This window comes from Amblyraja radiata, chromosome 45 (assembly GCF_010909765.2).
Source record: "Amblyraja radiata isolate CabotCenter1 chromosome 45, sAmbRad1.1.pri, whole genome shotgun sequence".
Taxonomy (NCBI): Eukaryota; Metazoa; Chordata; class Chondrichthyes; order Rajiformes; family Rajidae; genus Amblyraja; species Amblyraja radiata.
Genome location: NC_046000.1, coordinates 8106864 through 8126863, shown reverse-complemented (window position 1 = coordinate 8126863; position 20000 = coordinate 8106864). Strand labels below are relative to the sequence as shown.

Below are 20000 nucleotides of genomic sequence, written 5' to 3'. Positions count from 1 at the left end.
TTCCCGATGTTGGGGGAGTCCAGAACCTGGGGCCACAAACACACAGTTTAAGAATAAGGGGTCGGCCATTTAGAACGGAGACGAGGAAACACCTTTCCACCCAGAGAGTTGTGAGTCTGTGGAATTCTCTGCTTCAGAGGGCGGTGGAGGCCGGTTCTCTGGATACTTTCAAGAGAGAGCTAGATAGGGCTCTTAAAAATAGCGGAGTCAGGGGATATGGGGAGAAGGCAGGAATGGGGTACTGATTGGGGATGATCAGCCTTGAATGGCGGTGCTGGCTCGAAGGGCCGAATGGCCTACTCCTGCACCTATTGTCCATTGTCTATTGAGTAACTTTTTTGCACACACAGAGGGTGGCGGGTGCATGGAACGAGCTGCCGGGGGAGGTAGATTTTAAGAAACACTTGGACATGTAGTGTAGGAAGGAACTTCAGGAGCTAGTTTACACCGGAGACATCACCAATATGGCCAGGGTTTCTGAGCGGGTCAGGCAGCATCTAAGACCCTCAGACAGGTACATGGATAGGAAAGCCTTAAAGGGATGTGGGGCCGAACGCAGGAGATGGGACTAGTATAGATGGGGCATGCTGGTCGGCGTGGGCAAGGTGGGCCGAAGGGTTCGTTTGCGTGCTGTGCGACTCTACGCCTCTGATGGAGGTCTGAAGAAGGGTCTCGACCCGAAACGTCACCCGTTCCTTCTCTCCAGAGATGCCGCCTGTCCCGCTGAGTTACTCCAGCATTTTGTATCTACCTATGACTGACTCCGATCCACAATGTCGCAGCGAATGCCTATATTTGGTTTATTTAAGGCCCTCGTGAACACGATATCTGATTTGTGCGTCTAAAACAGCAAAGTATACGACCTCCTCATTCTTCCTCTTTCTTCCTGTCCACACGGACAAAGTTATTAGCCGGGGATAGTGAATTACACTTTTAATTCCCTGTTTACAAGGCATGTCAGGAGTGACAGAGTGGTGCTGGGAGAATTGGCAGAGATAGATAGATTCTTGATTAGTGCTGGGGTGGCTAACATTCTCACACTCCCAAACACGGGACAGAAGGGTCAAAATACGGGACAGATTCCCCGACGGCAATTCGTTGACCGACTGGGCCGTGTCTGGGTGAATGATGAGTTGGCCCCAGGTGCTGGACTGCACACAAAGCCCAGCCGGTGGGCCAGCTGAGGAGTTTTGGCCCGGGGGCCGTGCGCCCTGTCCAACTCGTGAACCGATGATCGGCCGTGAGGAGGAGGGGTGGTGGTGGTGGTCAGCGAAAGTCCGAAGGTCGGACAGCTAGGCCGGGCTGCCGACTGACCGATGGGGCCACGGGCGAGGGGCTGATGCTGCTACTGCTGCTGCTGCTGCTGCACTCCACGGGCTGCACTACGTCGGGACGGGGGCCGGACGACCCGACAGTCCCCTCGACCCGAGTAGTAGCGGTCAAATACGGGACAAGGGCGGTCCCGTACGGGACAAACCAATTTAGCCCAATATACGGGATGTCCCGGCTAATACGGGACAGTTGGCGACTCTAATTAGTGCGGGTGTCAGGAGTTATGCCGGAGAAGGCAGGAGAATGGGGTTAGGAGGGAGAGATAGATCAGCCATGGTTGAATGGGGGAGTAGATTTGACGGGCCGAATGGCCTAATTCTGCTCCTATCATTTGTGACCTTAAACTTATGCTGGTTTAAAGCAAAGATAGACACAAAAGCTGGAGTAACTCAGCGGGACAGGCAGCATCTCAGGAGAGAAGGAATGGGTGACGTTTCGGGTCGAGACCCTTCTTCGGACCCGACCAGCAGTTTAGTTTAGTTTAGTTTAGAGATACAGTGCAGAAACAGAGTGCTCTTGTGCAAAAATCAGTACCCCGTTCCTGCTTTCTCCCCATATCCCTTCATTCCGTTAGCCCCAAGAGCTAAATCTAACTCTCTCTTGAAAACATCCAGTGAATCGGCCTCCACTGCCTTCTGTGGCAGAGAATTCCACTGATTCACAACTCTCTGGGTGAAAAAGTATTTCCTCATCTCAGTCGTAAATGGCCGACTGTGTGACCCCTGGTTCTAGACTCCCCCCAACATCGGGAACATTTTTCCTGCATCTAGCCTGTCCAATACCTTAAGAATGTTATATGCTCCTATAAGATATCCTCTCATCCTTCTAAATTCCAGTGAATACAAGCCCAGTCGACACATTCCCCAGGCCTCTGAGTTACTCCAGCACGCTGCCTGTTTGTGGTCTACCTGCAAGACAATAGACAATAGGCGCAGGAGTAGGCCACTCGGCCCTTCGAGCCAGCACCGCCATTCAATGTGATCATGGCTGATCATCCCCAATCAGTACCCCGTTCCTGCCTTCTCCCCATATCCCCTGACTCCGCTATCTTTTAAGAGCCCTATCTAGCTCTCTCTTGAAAGTATCCAGAGAACCGGCCTCTACCACCCTCTGAGGCAGAGAATTCCACACTCACAACTCTCTGGGTGAAAAAATGTTTCCTCGTCTCCGTTCTAAATGGCTTACCCCTTATTCATAAACTGTGTGTGGCCCCTGGTTCTGGACTCCCCCAACATCGGGAACATGTTTCCTGCCTCTAGCGTGTCCAAACCCTTAATAATCTTATATGTTTCAATAAGATATCCTCTCATCCTTCTAAACTCCAGAGTGTACAAGCCCAGCCACTCCATTCTCTCAGCATATGACAGCAAGCTGATCTCGTTCCCCCTATAGAGTTTATTTATTTAGCGAATGCAAAGTCCTTTAGCCAAGCAGTTGCCTCTTGATCTGCTGTATGAAGGGTGACAAGTCCTCCTTTGAGTCTTGTCCCTATAGAGTGATACGGCGTGGAAACAGGCCCTTCGGCCCAACATGCCCGGGCTGACCAACTAGTCCCACCTGCCTGTGTTTGGTCCATATCCCTCTAAACCTGTCCTATCCACGTACCTGTCCTACAGTGAATGATGACTGAAGGTGGCAGGGTTTAGTTTAAAGATGCACCCTTGAAACGGGCCCTTCGGCCCATCCAGTCCACGCCGACCATCGATCGACTAGTTCTATGCTATCCCTCTTTCACATCCACTTCCTGCGCACTTCCTTGCCCATGGCCCCGACGGTCGGTCGGCAGCCCGGCCAGCTGTCCGGCATTCGGACCTTCGCTGACCGCCGACACCACCACCACCCCTCCTCCTCACGGCCGATTGTCGGGCCAAAACTCCTCAGCTGGCCCGCCGGCTGGGCTTTGTGTGCAGTCCAGCACCCGGGGCCAACTCATCATTCGCCCAGCCACGGCCGAGTCGGTCAACGAATTGCCGTCGGGGAATTTGTCCCGTATTTTGACCGTTTGTGCCTTATTTGGGAGTGAGAAAGTTGGCAATATAGAAGAGGGCCCGTTGCCGTGGATACAAGCAGTTCCCTACAGATGCATTCTCATGGGCAGGATCGCAAGCAAGTGAGGGATTATCTTAGGTACACAAAATAGCTGGGGAAACTCAGCGGGTGCAGCAGCATCTATGGAGCGAAGGAAATAGGCGACGTTTCGGGCCGAAACCCCTCTTCAGACTGATGGGGGGTGGGGGGGGGGAAAGAAAGAAGGAAAAGGGGAGGAGGAGGAGGAGCCCGAGGGCGGTCGGATGGGAGGGTGGGAGGAGACAGCTAGAGGGTTAAGGAAGGGGAGGAGACAGCACGGGCTAGCCAAATTGGGAGAATTCAATGTTAATGCCATAAGGACGCAAGGTCCCCAGACGGAATATGAGGTGCTAATGCCATAAGGACGCAAGGTCCCCAGACGGAATATGAGGTGCTGTTCCTCCAATTTCCGCTGTTGCTCACTCTGGCAATGGAGGAGACCCAGGACAGAGAGGTCGGATTGGGAATGGGAGGGGGAGTTGAAGTGCTGAGCCACCGGGAGGTCTTCTTTGGGCTGGATCTGAGCATTTACATAAGCGCTAACCACAGGCAGCTCCCAACGAACAAGGCCTGCTGTAGCAGTGGTTAGGTGAGGGGATCAGCAGCCTCGCGCCTGGGGAATACAACTTGCATGAAATTAATTTCATCCAGGAAGGAACTGCAGACGCTGGTTTTAAACGCAGAATGCTGGAGGAGTGGATCGAATGGATGGGCCGAGTTTGGAGGGATTTGGAGCAAACGCAGGCGGGTGGGACTAGTACAGCTGGGACGTGTTGGCTGGTGTGGGCAAGCTGGGCCTGATTCACTCTATGACTCACATTCACTGGAATTTAGAAGGATGAGAGGTTATCCTATAGAAACATATACAATTCTTAGGGGATTGGACAGGCCAGATGCGGGAAAAATGTTCCCCATGTTGGGGGAGTCCAGAACCAGGGGCCACACAGTTTAAGAGGTAGGCCATTTAGGACTGAGATGAGGAAAAACCTTTTCACCCAGAGAATTGTGAATCTGTGGAATTCTCTGCCACAGAAGGCAGTGGAGGCCAATTCACTGGATGTTTTCAAGAGAGAGTTAGATTTAGCTGTTAGGACTAACGGAATCAATGGATATGGGGAGAAAACAGGAACGGGGTACTGATTCTGGATGATCAGCCATGATCAAATTGAATGGCTCGAAGGGCCGAATGGCCTACTCCACCACCTATTTTCTATGTTTCTATGTTTCTGTGGGACAGGCAGCATCTCTGGTGAGAAGGAATGGATGATGTTTCAGGTCGAGACCCTTCTTCAGACTCACTCAGGCGAGTGAGCTCGGAGCTGGTGGATCAGCCTCCTTCACACAGGGTCTCACACTCTCACATAGTGAGCAGTTTGTGGCCCTGTATCTGAGGAAGGATGTGCTGGCTCTGGAGAGGGTCCAGAGGAGGTTTACAAGAACAATCCCAGAAATGAGTGGGTTAACATATGATGAGCGTTTGTCGGCACTGGGCCTGTACTCGCTGGAGTTTAGAAGGATGAGGGGGAACCTCATTGAAATGTACAGAATAGTGAAAGGCCTGGATAGAGTGGATGTGGAGAGGATGTTTACATTAGTGGGAGAGTCTAGGACCAGAGGTCGCAGCCTCAGAATTAAAGGACGTTCTTTTAGGAAGGAGACGAGGAGGAATTTCTTTAGTCAGAGGGTGGTGAATCTGTGGAATTCTTTTGTGGAGGCCAAGTCAGTGGATATTTTTAAGGCAGGGATAGATAGATTCTTGATTAGTACGGGTGTCAGAGGTTATGGGGAGAAGGCAGGAGAATGGGGTTAGGAGGGAGAGATAGATCAGCCATGATTGAATGGCGGAGGAAACTTGATGGGCCAAATGGCCTAATTCTACTCCTATTTCTTATGAAAGGGCAAGGGAGCCAATATTCCATCCGAAGAAGGGTCTCGACCAGAAACGTCACCCATTCCTTCTCTCCAGAGATGCTGCCCGTCCCGCTGAGTTACTCCACCATTTTGGGCCCACCCTCCTGACCCAGTCCGGCCTACACTTGGTTGTAGAGGTTTAGGGTGGCACGGTGGCGCAGCGGTAGAGTTTCTGCTTCACAGCGCCAGAGACCCAGATTCGATCCTGACCACGGGTGCTGTCTGTAGGGAGTGTGCACGTTCTCCCAGTTTGGGTTTTCCACGGGTGCTCCGGTTTACTCCCACACTTCAAAGACGTGCAGGTTTGTAGGTTACTTGGCATCGGTAAAATTATAAATTGGCCCTGGTGTGTGGCAGAGCGCTAGTGTTCAGGGTGGGCCGAAGGGCCTGTTTCTGTCCTGTATTTCTAAACTAAACTGGAGAGTTTAGAGATAGGGCGTGGAAACAGGCCCTTCGGCCCACCGAGTCCACGCCGACCATCGATCGATCACCCGTTCACGCTAGTTCTATATTATAGAAACATAGAAACATAGAAATCAGGTGCAGGAGTAGGCCATTCGGCCCTTCGAGCCTGCAATTCAATATGATCATGGCTGATCATCCAACTCAGTATCCCGTACCTGCCTTCTCTCCATACCCTCTGATCCCTTTAGCCACAAGGGCCACATCTAACTCCCTCTTAAATATAGCCAATGAACTGGCCTCGACTACCCTCTGTGGCAGGGAGTTCCAGAGATTCACCACTCTCTGTGTGAAAAAAGTTCTTCTCATCTCGGTTTTAAAGGATTTCCCCCTTATCCTTAAGCTGTGACCCCTTGTCCTGGACTTCCCCAACATCGGGAGCAATCTTCCTGCATCTAGCCTGTCCAACCCCTTAAGAATTTTGTAAGTTTCTATAAGACCCCCTCTCAATCTCCTAAATTCTAGAGAGTACAAGCCGAGTCTATCCAGTCTTTCTTCATAAGACAGTCCTGACATCCCAGGAATCAGTCTGGTGAACCTTCTCTGCACTCCCTCTATGGCAATAATGTCCTTCCTCAGATTTGGAGACCAAAACTGTACGCAATACTCCAGGTGTGGTTCACCAAGACCCTGTACAACTGCAGTAGAACCTCCCTGCTCCTATACTCAAATCCTTTTGCTATGAAAGCTAACATACCATTCGCTTTCTTCACTGCCTGCTACACCTGCATGCCCACTTTCAATGACTGGTGTACCATGACACCCAGGTCTCGCTGCATCTCCCCTTTTCCTAGTCGGCCACCATTTAGAAAGTGGCTGATCATCCCACTTTCTCATCCACTCCCTACACACTTTGGGACAATTAACCCACAAACCTGCACGTCTTTGGAACGTGGGAGGAAACCGAAGATCTCGGAGAAAACCCACGTAGGTCACGGGGAGATCGTACACGGGGAGATCATACAAACACTGTACAGGCAGCGCCCGTAGTCAGGATCGAACCCTGGGTCTCTGGTGCAGTGAGGCAGCAGCTCTACCCGCTGCTCCACCGTACCGCCCTCAAAGGCATAGCTTTATATAAAAAAACACACAAAGTGCTGGAGTAAAGGACCTGTCCCACTTAAGGGACCTTTACAGTCGACAGCTGGCACCCGTGGTAGGTCGGCGAAATTTTCAACACGTTGAAAATTCAGCTGCGACCAGAAAGACGCTACGACTCTTTGGAGACCTCTCACGACCTCTCACGACCTCTCAATCACGGGTGCCGGCAGTCGCTTGTAAAGGTCGCGTAAGTGGGACAGGCCCTTCAGGCTACATCTCTGGAGAACGTGGATCAGTGATGTTTCGGCCATGGACCCTTCTCAAAAGCAAAACTAAGTTAAATTATCCTAACCTAAAGATAGACACAAAATGCTTAACTAACCTAAGCTAAAATATAACTAAACAGCTAAACTAATTTAATTAAAATAAATAAAATGAAATTCTACTAAAGAATAAAAATTAAATTAAATTCATCTAAACTGAGTTAAACTAATAAAAACATAGAAACATAGAAAATAGGTGCAGGAGTAGGCCATTCGGCCCTTCGAGCCTGCACCGCCATTCGATATGATCATGGCTGATCATCCAACTCAGTATCCCATCCCTGCCTTCTCTCCATACCTCCTGATCCCTTTAGCCACAAGGACCACATCTAACTCCCTCTTAAATATAGCCAATGAACTGTGGCCTCAACTACCTTCTGTGGCAGAGAATTCCACAGATTCACCACTCTCTGTGTAAAAAATGTTTTCCTCATCTCGGTCCTAAAAGACTTCGCTCTTATCCTTAAACTGTGACCCCTTGTTCTGGACTTCCCCAACATCGGGAATAATCTTCCTGCATCTAGCCTGTCCAACCCCTTAAGAATTTTGTAAGTTTCTATAAGATCCCCCCTCAATCTTCTAAATTCTAGCGAGTACAAGCCGAGTCTATCCAGTCTTTCTTCATATGAAAGTCCTGCCATCCCAGGAATCAGTCTGGTGAACCTTCTCTGTACTCCCTCTATGGCAAGAATGTCTTTCCTCAGATTAGGAGACCAAAACTGTATACAATACTCCAGGTGTGGTCTCACCAAGACCCTGTACAACTGCAGTAGAACCTCCCTGCTCTTATACTCAAATCCTTTTGCTATGAATTTATTTAAACTAAACTAATTTAAACTAATTTAAACTAAACTAAAATAACTAACCAAACTAAACTGAATGAAGCTCAACTATACTATTTAAAATAACTTAAACTAACTTTAAAAAGGTAAATAAAAATGCTGGAGAAACTCAGCGGGTGAGGCAGCGTCTATGGAGGGAAGGAAATAGGCGACGTTTCGGGTCGAGACCCTTCTTCAGATTAACTTAAAGTGAACTAAGCATAATTAAGCATGGTGGTGTAGCGGTAGAGTTGCTGCCTCACAGCGCCGGAGACCCGGGTTCGATCCCGACTACGGGCGCTGACTGTACGGAGTTTGTACGTTCTACCCCGTGACCTGCGTGGGTTTTCTCTGAGATCTTCGGTTTCCTCCCACACTCCAAAGTTGTGGAGGTAGGTGAATTGGCTTGGTGTAAGTGTAAATTGCCCCCAGTATGTGTGTGGGATAGTGTTAGTGTGCGGGGATCGCTTGTTGGTGCGGACTCGGTGGGCCGAAGGGCCTGTTTCCGCGCTGTATCTTTGAACTAAACGAAATGTTTGTTTGATTGAGTGGCGGAGTAGACTTGATGGGCCGAATGGCCTAATTCTGCTCCTATTCATTATGACGTTATGCCCATGTGACCCTGTGACCTTACTTGTAGACGGTGTTGTCAGGGTAGTTGGTGTACCCCACTGCGTTGGCTCCCCGCAACAACATCTGGAAGGGGATGTTGGGCACGAGCTCGCGCATTTCTTGCAACCGTTGCCACGGACACTCGTACAGGAATCGCATGGCCACGTCGAACGTTGCCCCTGTGTAGAGGAGAGAGAGAGAGAGAGACAGAGAGATAGAGAGAGAGGTTTAGTGTCAAAGGGTCATAAGCAAAGATCCTATAGCGGAGCAAGATAGTCCACTCGACGAAAAAGGAGTAATTTGGTCAGTTTTCGGGATATAGAATTAATTGGAATAAAAGCGAAATCATGCCAATAACAAAATTCAATTTACATACAATACAACAATCCCCTTTTAAAATAGTTAAAGATAAATTTAAATACTTAGGAATCTATGTAACTAAGACATATACCTCTTTATTTAAACTAAATTTCCCACCCTTACTGAATAAACTACATAAGAATATTCAATACTGGAAAACACTCCCCATTTCTATGCTTGGGAGAATTAATGCTATAAAAATGATTTTTTTTACCGCAGCTGCTGTACCTACTTCAATTAATTCCGATATATATCCCAAAAACTTTTTTCAAAAAAGTCGATTCCATTGTTACAAGTTTTGCCTGGGATTATAAGAATCATAGAATAAGTAAAAAACATTTATGTAAATCAAAGATAAATGGAGGTCTGGCTTTGCCAAATTTCTTATTTTATTTTTGGGCAGTCCATATTAAAAACATGAATTTCTGGCTGGAAGAAATGGATCAACAACCAGATTGGCTAATGATGGGAAAGGAAGACTGTCTACCTTTTGAAATTGGACCGATCATATTTGCCCCCACAAAACTGCACAAAAAAACCTATAAAGAAAACCCCATAATACATAGTGGAATACGAATTTGGAACCAAATAAAAAAAGATTTAAAATTGAATAATATACCACTCTGCCTTCCCATTGTAAATAATCCTTTATTCAAATCATCCTTTATGGACAAAGGTTTCAAACAATGGAAAAATTATGGAATCAAAAATATAGGACATCTTTATGGGAAAGGTACTTTTCTTTCATTTCAAAAGTTACAACAGAATTATGGACTGCACTCAAATAATTTCTTCAGATATCTACAAATTAGAGATTATGTTAAATCTAATACACAAGTCTACAGGAATAGGGAATCAGAAATTCTTGATGAATGTCTGAACAAGCATCCTAATACTGAAAAACTAATAGCTTATATTTATAACACCCTACTAAACAACGAGGTACCACCGACCGAACCATATAGATACAAATGGGAAAATGAAATAGGTCACCCTATCACGAAAGATATGTGGGACGAAAGTTTACAACAAATACATCAATGTTCATTAAATGCCAGACATACTTTAATACAATTCAAGGTCTTACATAGACTACACTACTCTAAAATAAAACTAAATAGAATCTTCCCACAAATCTCTCCTATTTGTGATAAATGTCTACATCTAGAGGCTAATTTAACACATACGTTTGCAAACTGTATAAAACTTAAACATTTCTGGACTGATATTTTTGAAATAACTTCAGAAGTTATTAATACAAAACTGGACCCAGACACAAAATTAATAATACTTGGAATATCAGAACAAAGCTTAACACTCACAACAAACCAAAGACATTTCCTCAACTACAGTATAATAACCGGAAAAAAATTAATATTAACATTTTGGAAAGGCCCTACAACCCCCACAATTAAAATGTGGATTACGGAAATGTCGGAGACCCTATACTTAGAAAGAATTAGACTTGTCTTAATGGTCAAACAAGATCTTTTCCATAAAATTTGGGCTCCATTCATTAACTCAAAACAAAATTGGCACAGCACGAGGACCCAACTGAAACTTGGACTCAGGAACAGATGAAAAGCTATAATTTATAACCTACGAACCTATCTCCATTGACGTATTACAGGTAACCCATTCCACCTCCCTTGTTTTTCTGTTGTGTTTTTTTTTGCTTTCTTTTTTATTTGTAACTTTCTACCCTCTCTTTTTCCCTCTTTCTATAAAAAATAAAAACACTAGAAGCAGAAGTAATTGATAATGGAAAATTTTAATAATGTATGACTGATGTATATGAAAAGTTTTTTTACTATAATATGTAACAACATTTTATAATATGTCTACTTCTAATAAATAAATAAATAAATAAATAAATAAAAAAGAAAAAGGCGTAGTACGGTCATGGGGAATTTTCGGCCCCATTTCCGTTAACGGCTTCCGTCTCCGCACCAAAGATCCCACGGGATACTAGCGCGGAGACGGAAGCCGGTTACGGAAACATCCTCGTAAAAATAAGTTATTTGGGAAAAATCTTCTCAAAATCTTCTCAAACTGTTCCCCCGCAACGTTGATTACACTGCGAGTCGGGTCGGGTCGGGTCCGGTTACGGAAATGGATGAAAAAAAGGCCCACGTTGCGTACTACACGTCAGCCCATTGCATTTAGCAGGAGTGGTCTATCTTGCTCCGCTATAGGATCTTTGGTCATAAGGTTATAAGGAATGGGAATAGAATTAGGCCATTCGGCCCACCAAGTCTACTCCGCCATTCATTCATGGCTGATCTATCTCTCCCTCCTTGCCCCTCAGAAACCTATTGATTATATTCAGCTTGTTCCATACACCCACCACCCTTTGTTTGAAAAAGTTACCCCTCAGATTCCTATCAAATCTTTTTCCCCTTCACCTTGAACCAATGTTTGCTGTAGGGGCTGCCAACTTTCTCACTCCCAAATAAGGGACAAAAGGTCAAAATACGGGACAGATTCCCCGACGGCAATTCGTTGACCGACTGGGCCGTGTCTGGGTGAACGATGAGTTGGCCCCGGGTGCTGGACTGCACACAAAGCCCAGCCGGCGGGCCAGCTGAGGAGTTTTGGCCCGGGGGGGGCTGCCCACACAGTCCGGCGCCCCGTCCAACTCGTGAACCGATGATCGGCCGTGAGAAGGGGGGGTGGTGTCGGCGGTCAGCGAAGGTCCGAAGGTCGGACAGCTAGGCCGGGCTGCCGACCGACCGACGGGGCCACGGGCGAGGCGCTGATGCTGCTGCTGCTGCTGCACTCCACGGGCTGCACTACGTCCGGACGGGTGAGGCGGGGCCGGACGACCCGACAGTCCCCTCGACCCGAGTAGTAGCGGTCAAATACGGGAACAGGGCGGTCCCGTACGGGACAAACCAATTTAGCCCAATATACGGGATGTCCCGGCTAATACGGGACAGTTGGCGACCCTAGTTCTCTGGTCCTCGTTTCCCCTACTCTGGGCAAGAGACTCTGTGCATCTACCCGATCTATTCCTCTCATGATTTTGTACACCTCTATAAGATCACCCCTCATCCTCCTGCGCTCCAAGGAATAGAGACCCAGCCTGCTCAACCTCTCCCTGTAGCTCAGGCCCTCGAGTCCTGGCAACATCCTCGTAAATCTTCTCTGCGCCCTCTCCAGCTTGACATCTTTCCCATCACACGTTGCCATAACAGTGCCCCATAACGCAGTCTGAAGAAGGGTCCTGAACCGAAACGTCACCTATCATTGTTCTCCGGAGATGCTGCCTGACCCGCTGAGTTACTCCAGCACTCAGTCCACTAACCTAATTCAACTCAATTCACTCCAGATTCAAGTCCCCCCCCCCCCCCCACCACCACCTTCGGATTCATGTTCATAAATGATTGGAGCAGAATTAAGCCATTCGGCCCCTCAAGCCTTTTTAACCTATTTAACCATGGCTATCTTTCCCTTCCAACCCCATTCTGCTGCCTTCTCCACATAACCCCTGATGCCCGTACTAATCAAGAGTCTGTCCAACTCTGCCTTAAAAATACCCAGTGACATCCTAACAGCCACCTCCGGCAATGAATTCCACAGATTCGCCACCCTCTGATTAAAGAAATTCCTCCTCATCTCCTTCCTAAAGATATGCTTAAAGGGATATGGGTCAAACGCAGGCAGGTGGGACTGGTGTAGAAGGTGCATCTTGGTCAGAATGGGCAGGCTGGGCCGGAGGGCCTGTTCTGTGCTGCACGACTCTTTGACTATGAATCTATGAGTTGATCCCATTTTTCTTGTTGGATCAATAATGGATCCAGGCCTTGGGCGCTGTCTGTGTGGTGTTTGCACGTTCTCCCTGTTACCACGTGGGTTTTTCCTCCGGGCGCTCCGGTTTCCCCCCCACGTCCCAAAGACGTGCGGGTTTGTAGGTTAATTGGCCCTCCGTGAAAGTTTCTCCCAAATTTCCGATCCTGTCTGTGTGGAGTTTGCACGTTCTCCCTGTGAGAAGTCCCCCCCCCCCCCCCCCCTTATTGAGAGCAGGCTTTAAAACAACTACAAACAAATCAACAGAATTCCGGATAAGATTACTCTTGGACAGATCCGTGGATAGGAAAGGTTTAGGGAGATATGGGCCAAATGCAGGCAAATGGGAGTACGAGGTCAAGGTGGGCCGAAGGGCCTGTTTCCGTGCTGTACAGCTCCAACGACTATCTACAGCAAAACATTAAGGGCTGGCTCGGTGGGGCCGCGGTAGAGTTGCTGCCTCACAGCGTAGAGACCTGGGTTCCATCCTGACTACGGCCGCTGTCTGTACGGTGTTCGCACGTTCTCCCCATGAGAAGAAGAGTCCTGAACCAAAGCCTACCGCACGAACAGGAGTACGGAGGATGCCATCTCCACGGCACTTCACTCCGCCCTCTCCCACCTCGACAACATAGACACCTACACGACTTTAGCTCAGCATTCAACACCATTATACCCTCTAAACTGATCACCAAACTCGGTAACCTGGGCATCGACCCCTCCCTCTGCAACTGGATACTGGACTTTCTAACCAACAGACCTCAGTCTGTTAGGTTAGACAACCACACCTCTTAAACCCTCACCCTGAACGTTCCACAGGGCTGTGTGCTGAGCCCCCTCCTCTACTCCCTCTTCACCTATGACTACACACCTGTACATGGTACTAACACCATCATCAAGTATGCAGATGATACAACGGTGATTGGCCTCATCAGCAACAACGATGAGTCGGCCTATAGGGAGGAGATCCAGCTCCTTGCAGCATGGTGCGCTGACAACAACCTGGCCCTTAACTCCAAGAAGACCAAGGAGCTCATTGTACACTTCAGGAAGTCTAGGGGCGGCACGCACACCCCCATCCACATTAACGGGACGGAGGTGGAACGTGTTTCCAGCTTCAGGTTCCTGGGGGCCAACATCTCCGATGACCTCTCTTGGACCCACAATACCTCAACCTGGTCAAGAAGGCTCACCAGCGTCTCTTCTTCCTGAGGAGACTGAAGAAGGTCCATCTGTCTCCTCAGATCCTGGTGAACTTCTACCGCTGCACCATCGAGAGCATCCTTACCAACTGCATCACAGTATGGTATGGCAACTGCTCTGTCTCCGACCGGAAAGCACTGCAGAGGGTGGTGAAAACTGCCCAACGCATCACCGGTTCCTCGCTCCCCTCCATTGAGTCTGTCCAAAGCAAGCGTTGTCTGCGGAGGGCGCTCAGCATCGTCAAGGACTGCTCTCACCCCAACCACGGACTGTTTACCCTCCTACCATCCGGGAGGCGCTACAGGTCTCTCCGTTGCCGGACCAGCAGGTCCAGGAACAGCTTCTTCCCGGCGGCTGTTACACTACTCAACTCAACACCTTGGTGATTGCCAATCACCCCCCCCCCCCCCCCCCCCCCCCCGAACACTCCTTCCCCCAGTGACTGATCTCCCCACCCCCCTGAAAATTGCACTACAGCTACTGTATATACATATAGATATTTTACTGTTCCATTATTCTGTGTTGGCACTTCTGGATGAGATGCTAACTGCATTTAGATGTCTCTATAGAGATTGAATCTGAATCTGAATCTGAATGATCCTCGTGGGTTTTCTCCGGGTGCTCCGGTTCCCAAAGACGCGCAGGTTTGCAGGTTAATTTGGCTTCATAAATAAAACATTGTAAGTTGTCCCCAGTGTGTGTGTAGGATAGTGCTAGTCTATGGGGGGGATCGCTGGTCGGCACGGACTCGGTGGGCCGAAGGGCCTGTTTCCGCGCTGTGTCTCGAAACTAAACTAAATTGAACATTAAATGTTGTTCTTGCATTTGACAGCTACATCTTACACGGAGTTAACAAAGAAAAATCCCTCGTCCCCCCCCCCGTCTATGAGTTTTGAAAACCCCTAATTGAATGAAAGCCAGCATCCGTTACCATGGAGCCGGGTGCCTGGCAACCATGGTTCAGTCAGCCTTGCCTTTCTCTGTCATCCTTTCAGAATGAGATCTCAGTTTCATCGCTAATACATTTAGTTTGGTTTAGAGTTACAGCGCGGAAACAGGCCCTTCGGCCCACCGCGTCCGTGCCGGCCAGCGATCCCCGCGCACTAACGCTACCCTCTACGCACGCACAATTTTACATTTCAACCAAGCCCATTAACCTACAGACCTGCACGTCTTTGGAGTGTGGGAGGAAACCGGAGCACCAGGAGAAAACCCACGCGGTCCACGGGGAGAACGTACAAACTCCGTACAGACAGCATCCGTAGTCAGGATCGAACCTGGGTCTCTGGCGCTGTGAGGCTGCAACTCTATCGCTGCGCCACCGTGCCACCACCCATAACATTATAACAGTGAGAACTCCTGGGTAGCATTTAAAATTGACAAATATTCTGTCAACGTTGACAGGGATTTCCCAGAATTAATGTTAGTGAACGATTTCCCCATCGATCACACTGGTTCTATGCTATCCCACTTTCTCATCCCCTCCCTACACACTAGGGGGTAATTTACAGGCGGCCTATTAACCTACAAACTTTGGGGTGTGGGAGGAAACTGGAGAAAACCCAAGCGGTCATACTGAGAACCTGCAAACTCCACACAGACAGATGGCATCCGTAGGCAGCAGCTCCAGTTTATTTTATTTTAGTTTAGCTTAGAGATACAGCGCGGAAACAGGCTCTCGGCCCACCGAGTCCGCACCGACCAGCGATCCCCGCACACCAACGCTATCCTACACACACTAGGGACAATTTACACTTATACCGAAGCCAATTAACCTACAAACCTGTACGTCGTTTGAGTGTGGGAGGAAACTGAAGATCTCGGAGAAAACCCACGCAGGTCACGGGGAGAACGTGCAAACTCCGTACAGGAAGGGGCGCCCGTGGTCAGGATCGAACCCGGGTCTCTGGCGCTGTGAGGCAGCAGCTCTACCCGCTGCACCACCGTGCCACCATTAATTAAACGAACTTGACTTCATACCAAACGTCACAGGGATTTGCTGCTGTAAATATTTTCAGAATAAAGGCTGGCAAATGGCCTTGACGTATTCAAGGCAGCCAAGGTTTTCTCACTGCAAATGCTAATGAAACTATTCCCATTATCAGTGTCGACGGGAACTTCTAATTGCAAATATCAACAAGGTTTCCCGTCAATATATTAACCTGATGTTTTCGGTTATAGGAAGGCTGACACAAAAAGTAACTCAGTAACTCAGCGGGACAGGCAGCACCTCTGGAGAGAAGGAATGGGTGACGTTTCGGGTCGAGACCCTTCTTCAGACAGTACCTGAGGGAGATTGTGGGCCGAAGGGCCTGTTCCTGTGCTGTACGTTCTGTGTTCGGATGACACAGTTCAGTTTAGTTTAGTTTAGAGATCCAGACAAAAACAGGCCCTTCGACCCATCGAGACCGTGCCGACCAGCGATCACCCGTACACTGGTTCTATCAATAGACAATAGACAATAGGTGCAGGAGTAGGCCATTCGGCCCTTCGAGCCAGCACCGCCATTCAATGTGATCATGGCTGATCATCCCCAATCAGTACCCCGTTCCTGCCTTCTCCCCATATCCCCTGACTCCGCTATCTTTAAGAGCCCTATCTAGCTCTCTCTTGAAAGCATCCAGAGAACCGGCCTCCACCGCCCTCTGAGGCAGAGAATTCCACAGACTCACCACTCTCTGTGAGAAAAAGTGTTTCCTCGTCTCCGTTCTAAATGGCTTACTCCTTATTCTTAAACTGTGGCCCCTGGTTCTGGACTCCCCCAACATCGGGAACATGTTTCCTGCCTCTAGCGTGTCCAAGCATTTAACAATCTTATATGTTTCAATAAGATCACCTCTCATCCTAAACTCCAGAGTGTACAAGCCCAGCCGCTCCATTCTCTCAGCATACGACAGTCCCGCCATCCCAGGAATTAACCTTGTAAACCTACGCTGCACTCCCTCAATAGCAAGAATGTCCTTCCTCAAATTAGGGGACCAAAACTGCACACAATACTCCAGGTGTGGTCTCACTAGGGCCCTGTACAACTGCAGAAAGACCTCTTTGCTCCTATATTCGATTCCTCTTGTTATAAAGACCAACTGTCGTGCACAGTTTTACCGAAGCCAATTAACCTGCAAACCTGAGTGTCTTTGGAATGTGGAAACCAGGCAGTCACAGGGCGAATGTACATCCAGCACCCGTGGTCAGGATTGAACCTGGGTCTCTGGCGCTGTGAGGCAGCAACTCCACCGCTGAGCCCTGCCATTCATTGTATAGATCTTGCCTATGTTAGTCCGCACTGGCCAGCGATCCGCGCACACTAACACTATCCTATGCACACTGGGTTCCAATTTACACATACGCCAAGCCAATTAACCTACAAATCTGTACGCCTTTGGAGTGTGGGGTGAAAGCGAAGATCTCGGAGAAAACCCACGCAGTCACGGGGAGAACGTGCAAACTCCGTGCAGACAGCACCCGTAGTTGGGATCGAACCCGGGTCTCTGGCGCTGTGAGGCAGCAACTCTACCCGCTGCATCACCGTACCGTCCTTGGCTTGGTATAAATGTTACTAGTGTGTGTAGGACAGTGTTATAATATGCCCCTGTCCCACTTAGGAAACCTGAACGGAAACCTCTGGAGACTTTGCGCCCCACCCAAGGTTTCCGTGCGGTTCCCGGAGGTTTGCCGGAGGTTGCAGGTAGTGGAAGCAGGTAGGGAGACTGACAAAAACCTCCGGGAACCGCACGGAAACCTTGGGTGGGGCGCAAAGTCTCCAGAGGTTTCCGTTCAGGTTTCCTAAGTGGGACAGGGGCATCAGTGTGCGGGGATTGTTGGTCGGCGATGACTCGGTGGGCCGAAGGGCCTGTTTCCGGGCTGTATCTCTAAACGAAACTAAATTAAATCTCTGATCTAAATCCCGTTTTATCTCCTGAAGGCTTTCCTCGCTGTGGGTAGCTCCAATACTTTAAGCCTGGGGTTTACCACAAACTCACAAATTAATCATAAAAGTATTGGCTGTATTCCCCAACAGAGACTTAACCGCACGATCCCACTGGACTGCCAGCCTAACACTGCCCACGCACTGGCTGTGGTTCAAGTTTATATGTGATAGGAGAAGAATTAGGCCGTTCGGCCCATCGGGCCTACTCCGCCATTCAATCATGGCTGATCCATCTCTCTCTCCTAACCCCATTCTCCTGCCTTCTCCCCGTAACCCCTGACACTGAGGGGGAGAGGAGTGGGGGGAGAGAGGGGAGGGAGTGGGGAGGGAGGGGTAGGGGGAGTGGTGGAAGAGGGACAGAGGGGTAGGGGGAAGGGGGCGGAGGGAGAGAGGGAAGGGGGTGGGAGGAGGAAGGGGAGGAGAGAGAGAGGGGTGAGGAGAGGGAGATGGAGAGGGGGAGGAGAGAGGGGTGGGGAGGGGAGGAGAGAGGGGAGGGGGAGAGGTGTGGGGGAGGGGATAGATGGGGTGCCACAATGAGGTACCACCTCCAGTTTAAATTCCATTTGGAATATTTTGGAGGACCAAGAAACCAAGAACCAAGACACCTGCTCTAATCTCCGCCTTAAAAATATCCACTGACTTGTCCTCCACAGCCGTCTGTGGCAATGAATTCCACAGATTCACCACCCTCTGACTACAGAAGTTCCTCCTCATCTCCTTCCTAAAGGAACGTCCTTTAATTCTGAGGGCCTGAGGCTGTGACCTCTGGTTCTAGACTCTCCCACTAGTGGAAACATCCTCTCCACATGCACTCTATCCAGGCCTTTCACTATTCTGTATGTTTCAATGAGGTCCCCCCTCATCCTTCTAAACTCCAGCGAGTAAAGGCCCAGTGCCGTCAAACGCCCATCACACCGTTCTGGTAAAGATGCCGGTGAGATGACTTCTGCATCTTGTTCGATGGATCAATGGCAGTTTATTTGTCACGTATACAACAGAACGGGGAAATTATTTTCACGCCATGTTTCATGGCCGGCCGCCATTTTTTTGCCACCATTTTACAAAGTCCATTAAACGCAAATGAGGGGCCAGACACTGGAATTCCTCTTAATTCTCAGTCAGGAGACTCTATTCCCGCCTCTGTTTGTTTTATACCAAAGACGGAAACAAAATGCTGGAGTAACTCAGCGGGGCAGGCAACATCTCTGGAGACAAGGACGTCTCGGGTCGAGGCCCTTCTTCATTGATAACCAAGAGAGTGCAAAGGAAAGCAAGGATTCGACTGATCCAAGATCGACCCGGGCCTTCAAGGCAGAACTCCAGCAAGACACGGGCGGCCACGGTGGCGGTGTTGCTGCCTTACAGCGCTTGCAGCGCCAGAGACCCGGGTTCGATCCCGACTACTGGTGCTGTCTGTACGGAGTTTGCACGTTCTCCCCGTGACCTGCGTGGGTTTTCTCCGGGATCTCCGGTTTCCTCCAAAGACACTACAAAGACGTGCAGGTTTGCAGGTTAATTGGCTTGGTGTGTGTGTGTAAATTGTCCCTAGTGTGTGAGGGATAGCGGGGATCGCTGGTCGGGGCGGACACGGTGGGCTGAAGGGCCTGTTTCCGCGCTGTATCTCTAAACTAGACTCGTTTTAGGGGGGGGAGACAGTAAAATAAACAAACCCGCTCAGCTCAGTGTAGGGGGAGAGACACATAATCCTGGAGTACCTCAGGTCACGGGGAGAACGTGCAAACTCCGTACAGGCAGCGCCTGTGGTCGGGATCGAACCCGGGTCTCTGGCGCTGCGAGGCAGCAGCTCCACCCGCTGCACCACCGTGCCGCCACTAATTAAACGCCTTTGACTTGAGACCAAATGTTCTCATATGCCACAGGGATTTGCTGCTGTAAATATTTTCAGGATAAAGGCTGGCAAATGGCCTTGACGTATTCAAGGCAGCCAAGGTTTTCTCACTGTGAATGCGAATGAAACTATTCCCATTATCAGTGTCGATGGGAATTTCTAATTGCAAATATCAACAAGGTTGCCCGCCAAAATATTAACCTGATGTTTTTCGGTTCCTACCAGCGGATTTAAGGGATTGTCCTAATTGCCGGGTTTTTTTCGGCGACTGCCGGCGTCATCGATTGGCGTATCAGGGTCGC

The 20000-nt window shown here is 49.1% G+C and overlaps 1 protein-coding gene across 1 annotated transcript in view; it reads right to left on the bottom strand.

The window, feature by feature from the left end:
• LOC116968456 (pyruvate carboxylase, mitochondrial-like) overlaps nt 1–20000 on the bottom strand; it is a 103127-nt gene that overhangs the window by 1964 nt on the left and 81163 nt on the right. The window contains exon 4 of the mRNA XM_033015220.1: nt 8592–8748. Coding sequence (XP_032871111.1) covers nt 8592–8748 — 157 coding nt within the window. The remainder of the gene's footprint in view (nt 1–8591; nt 8749–20000) is intronic.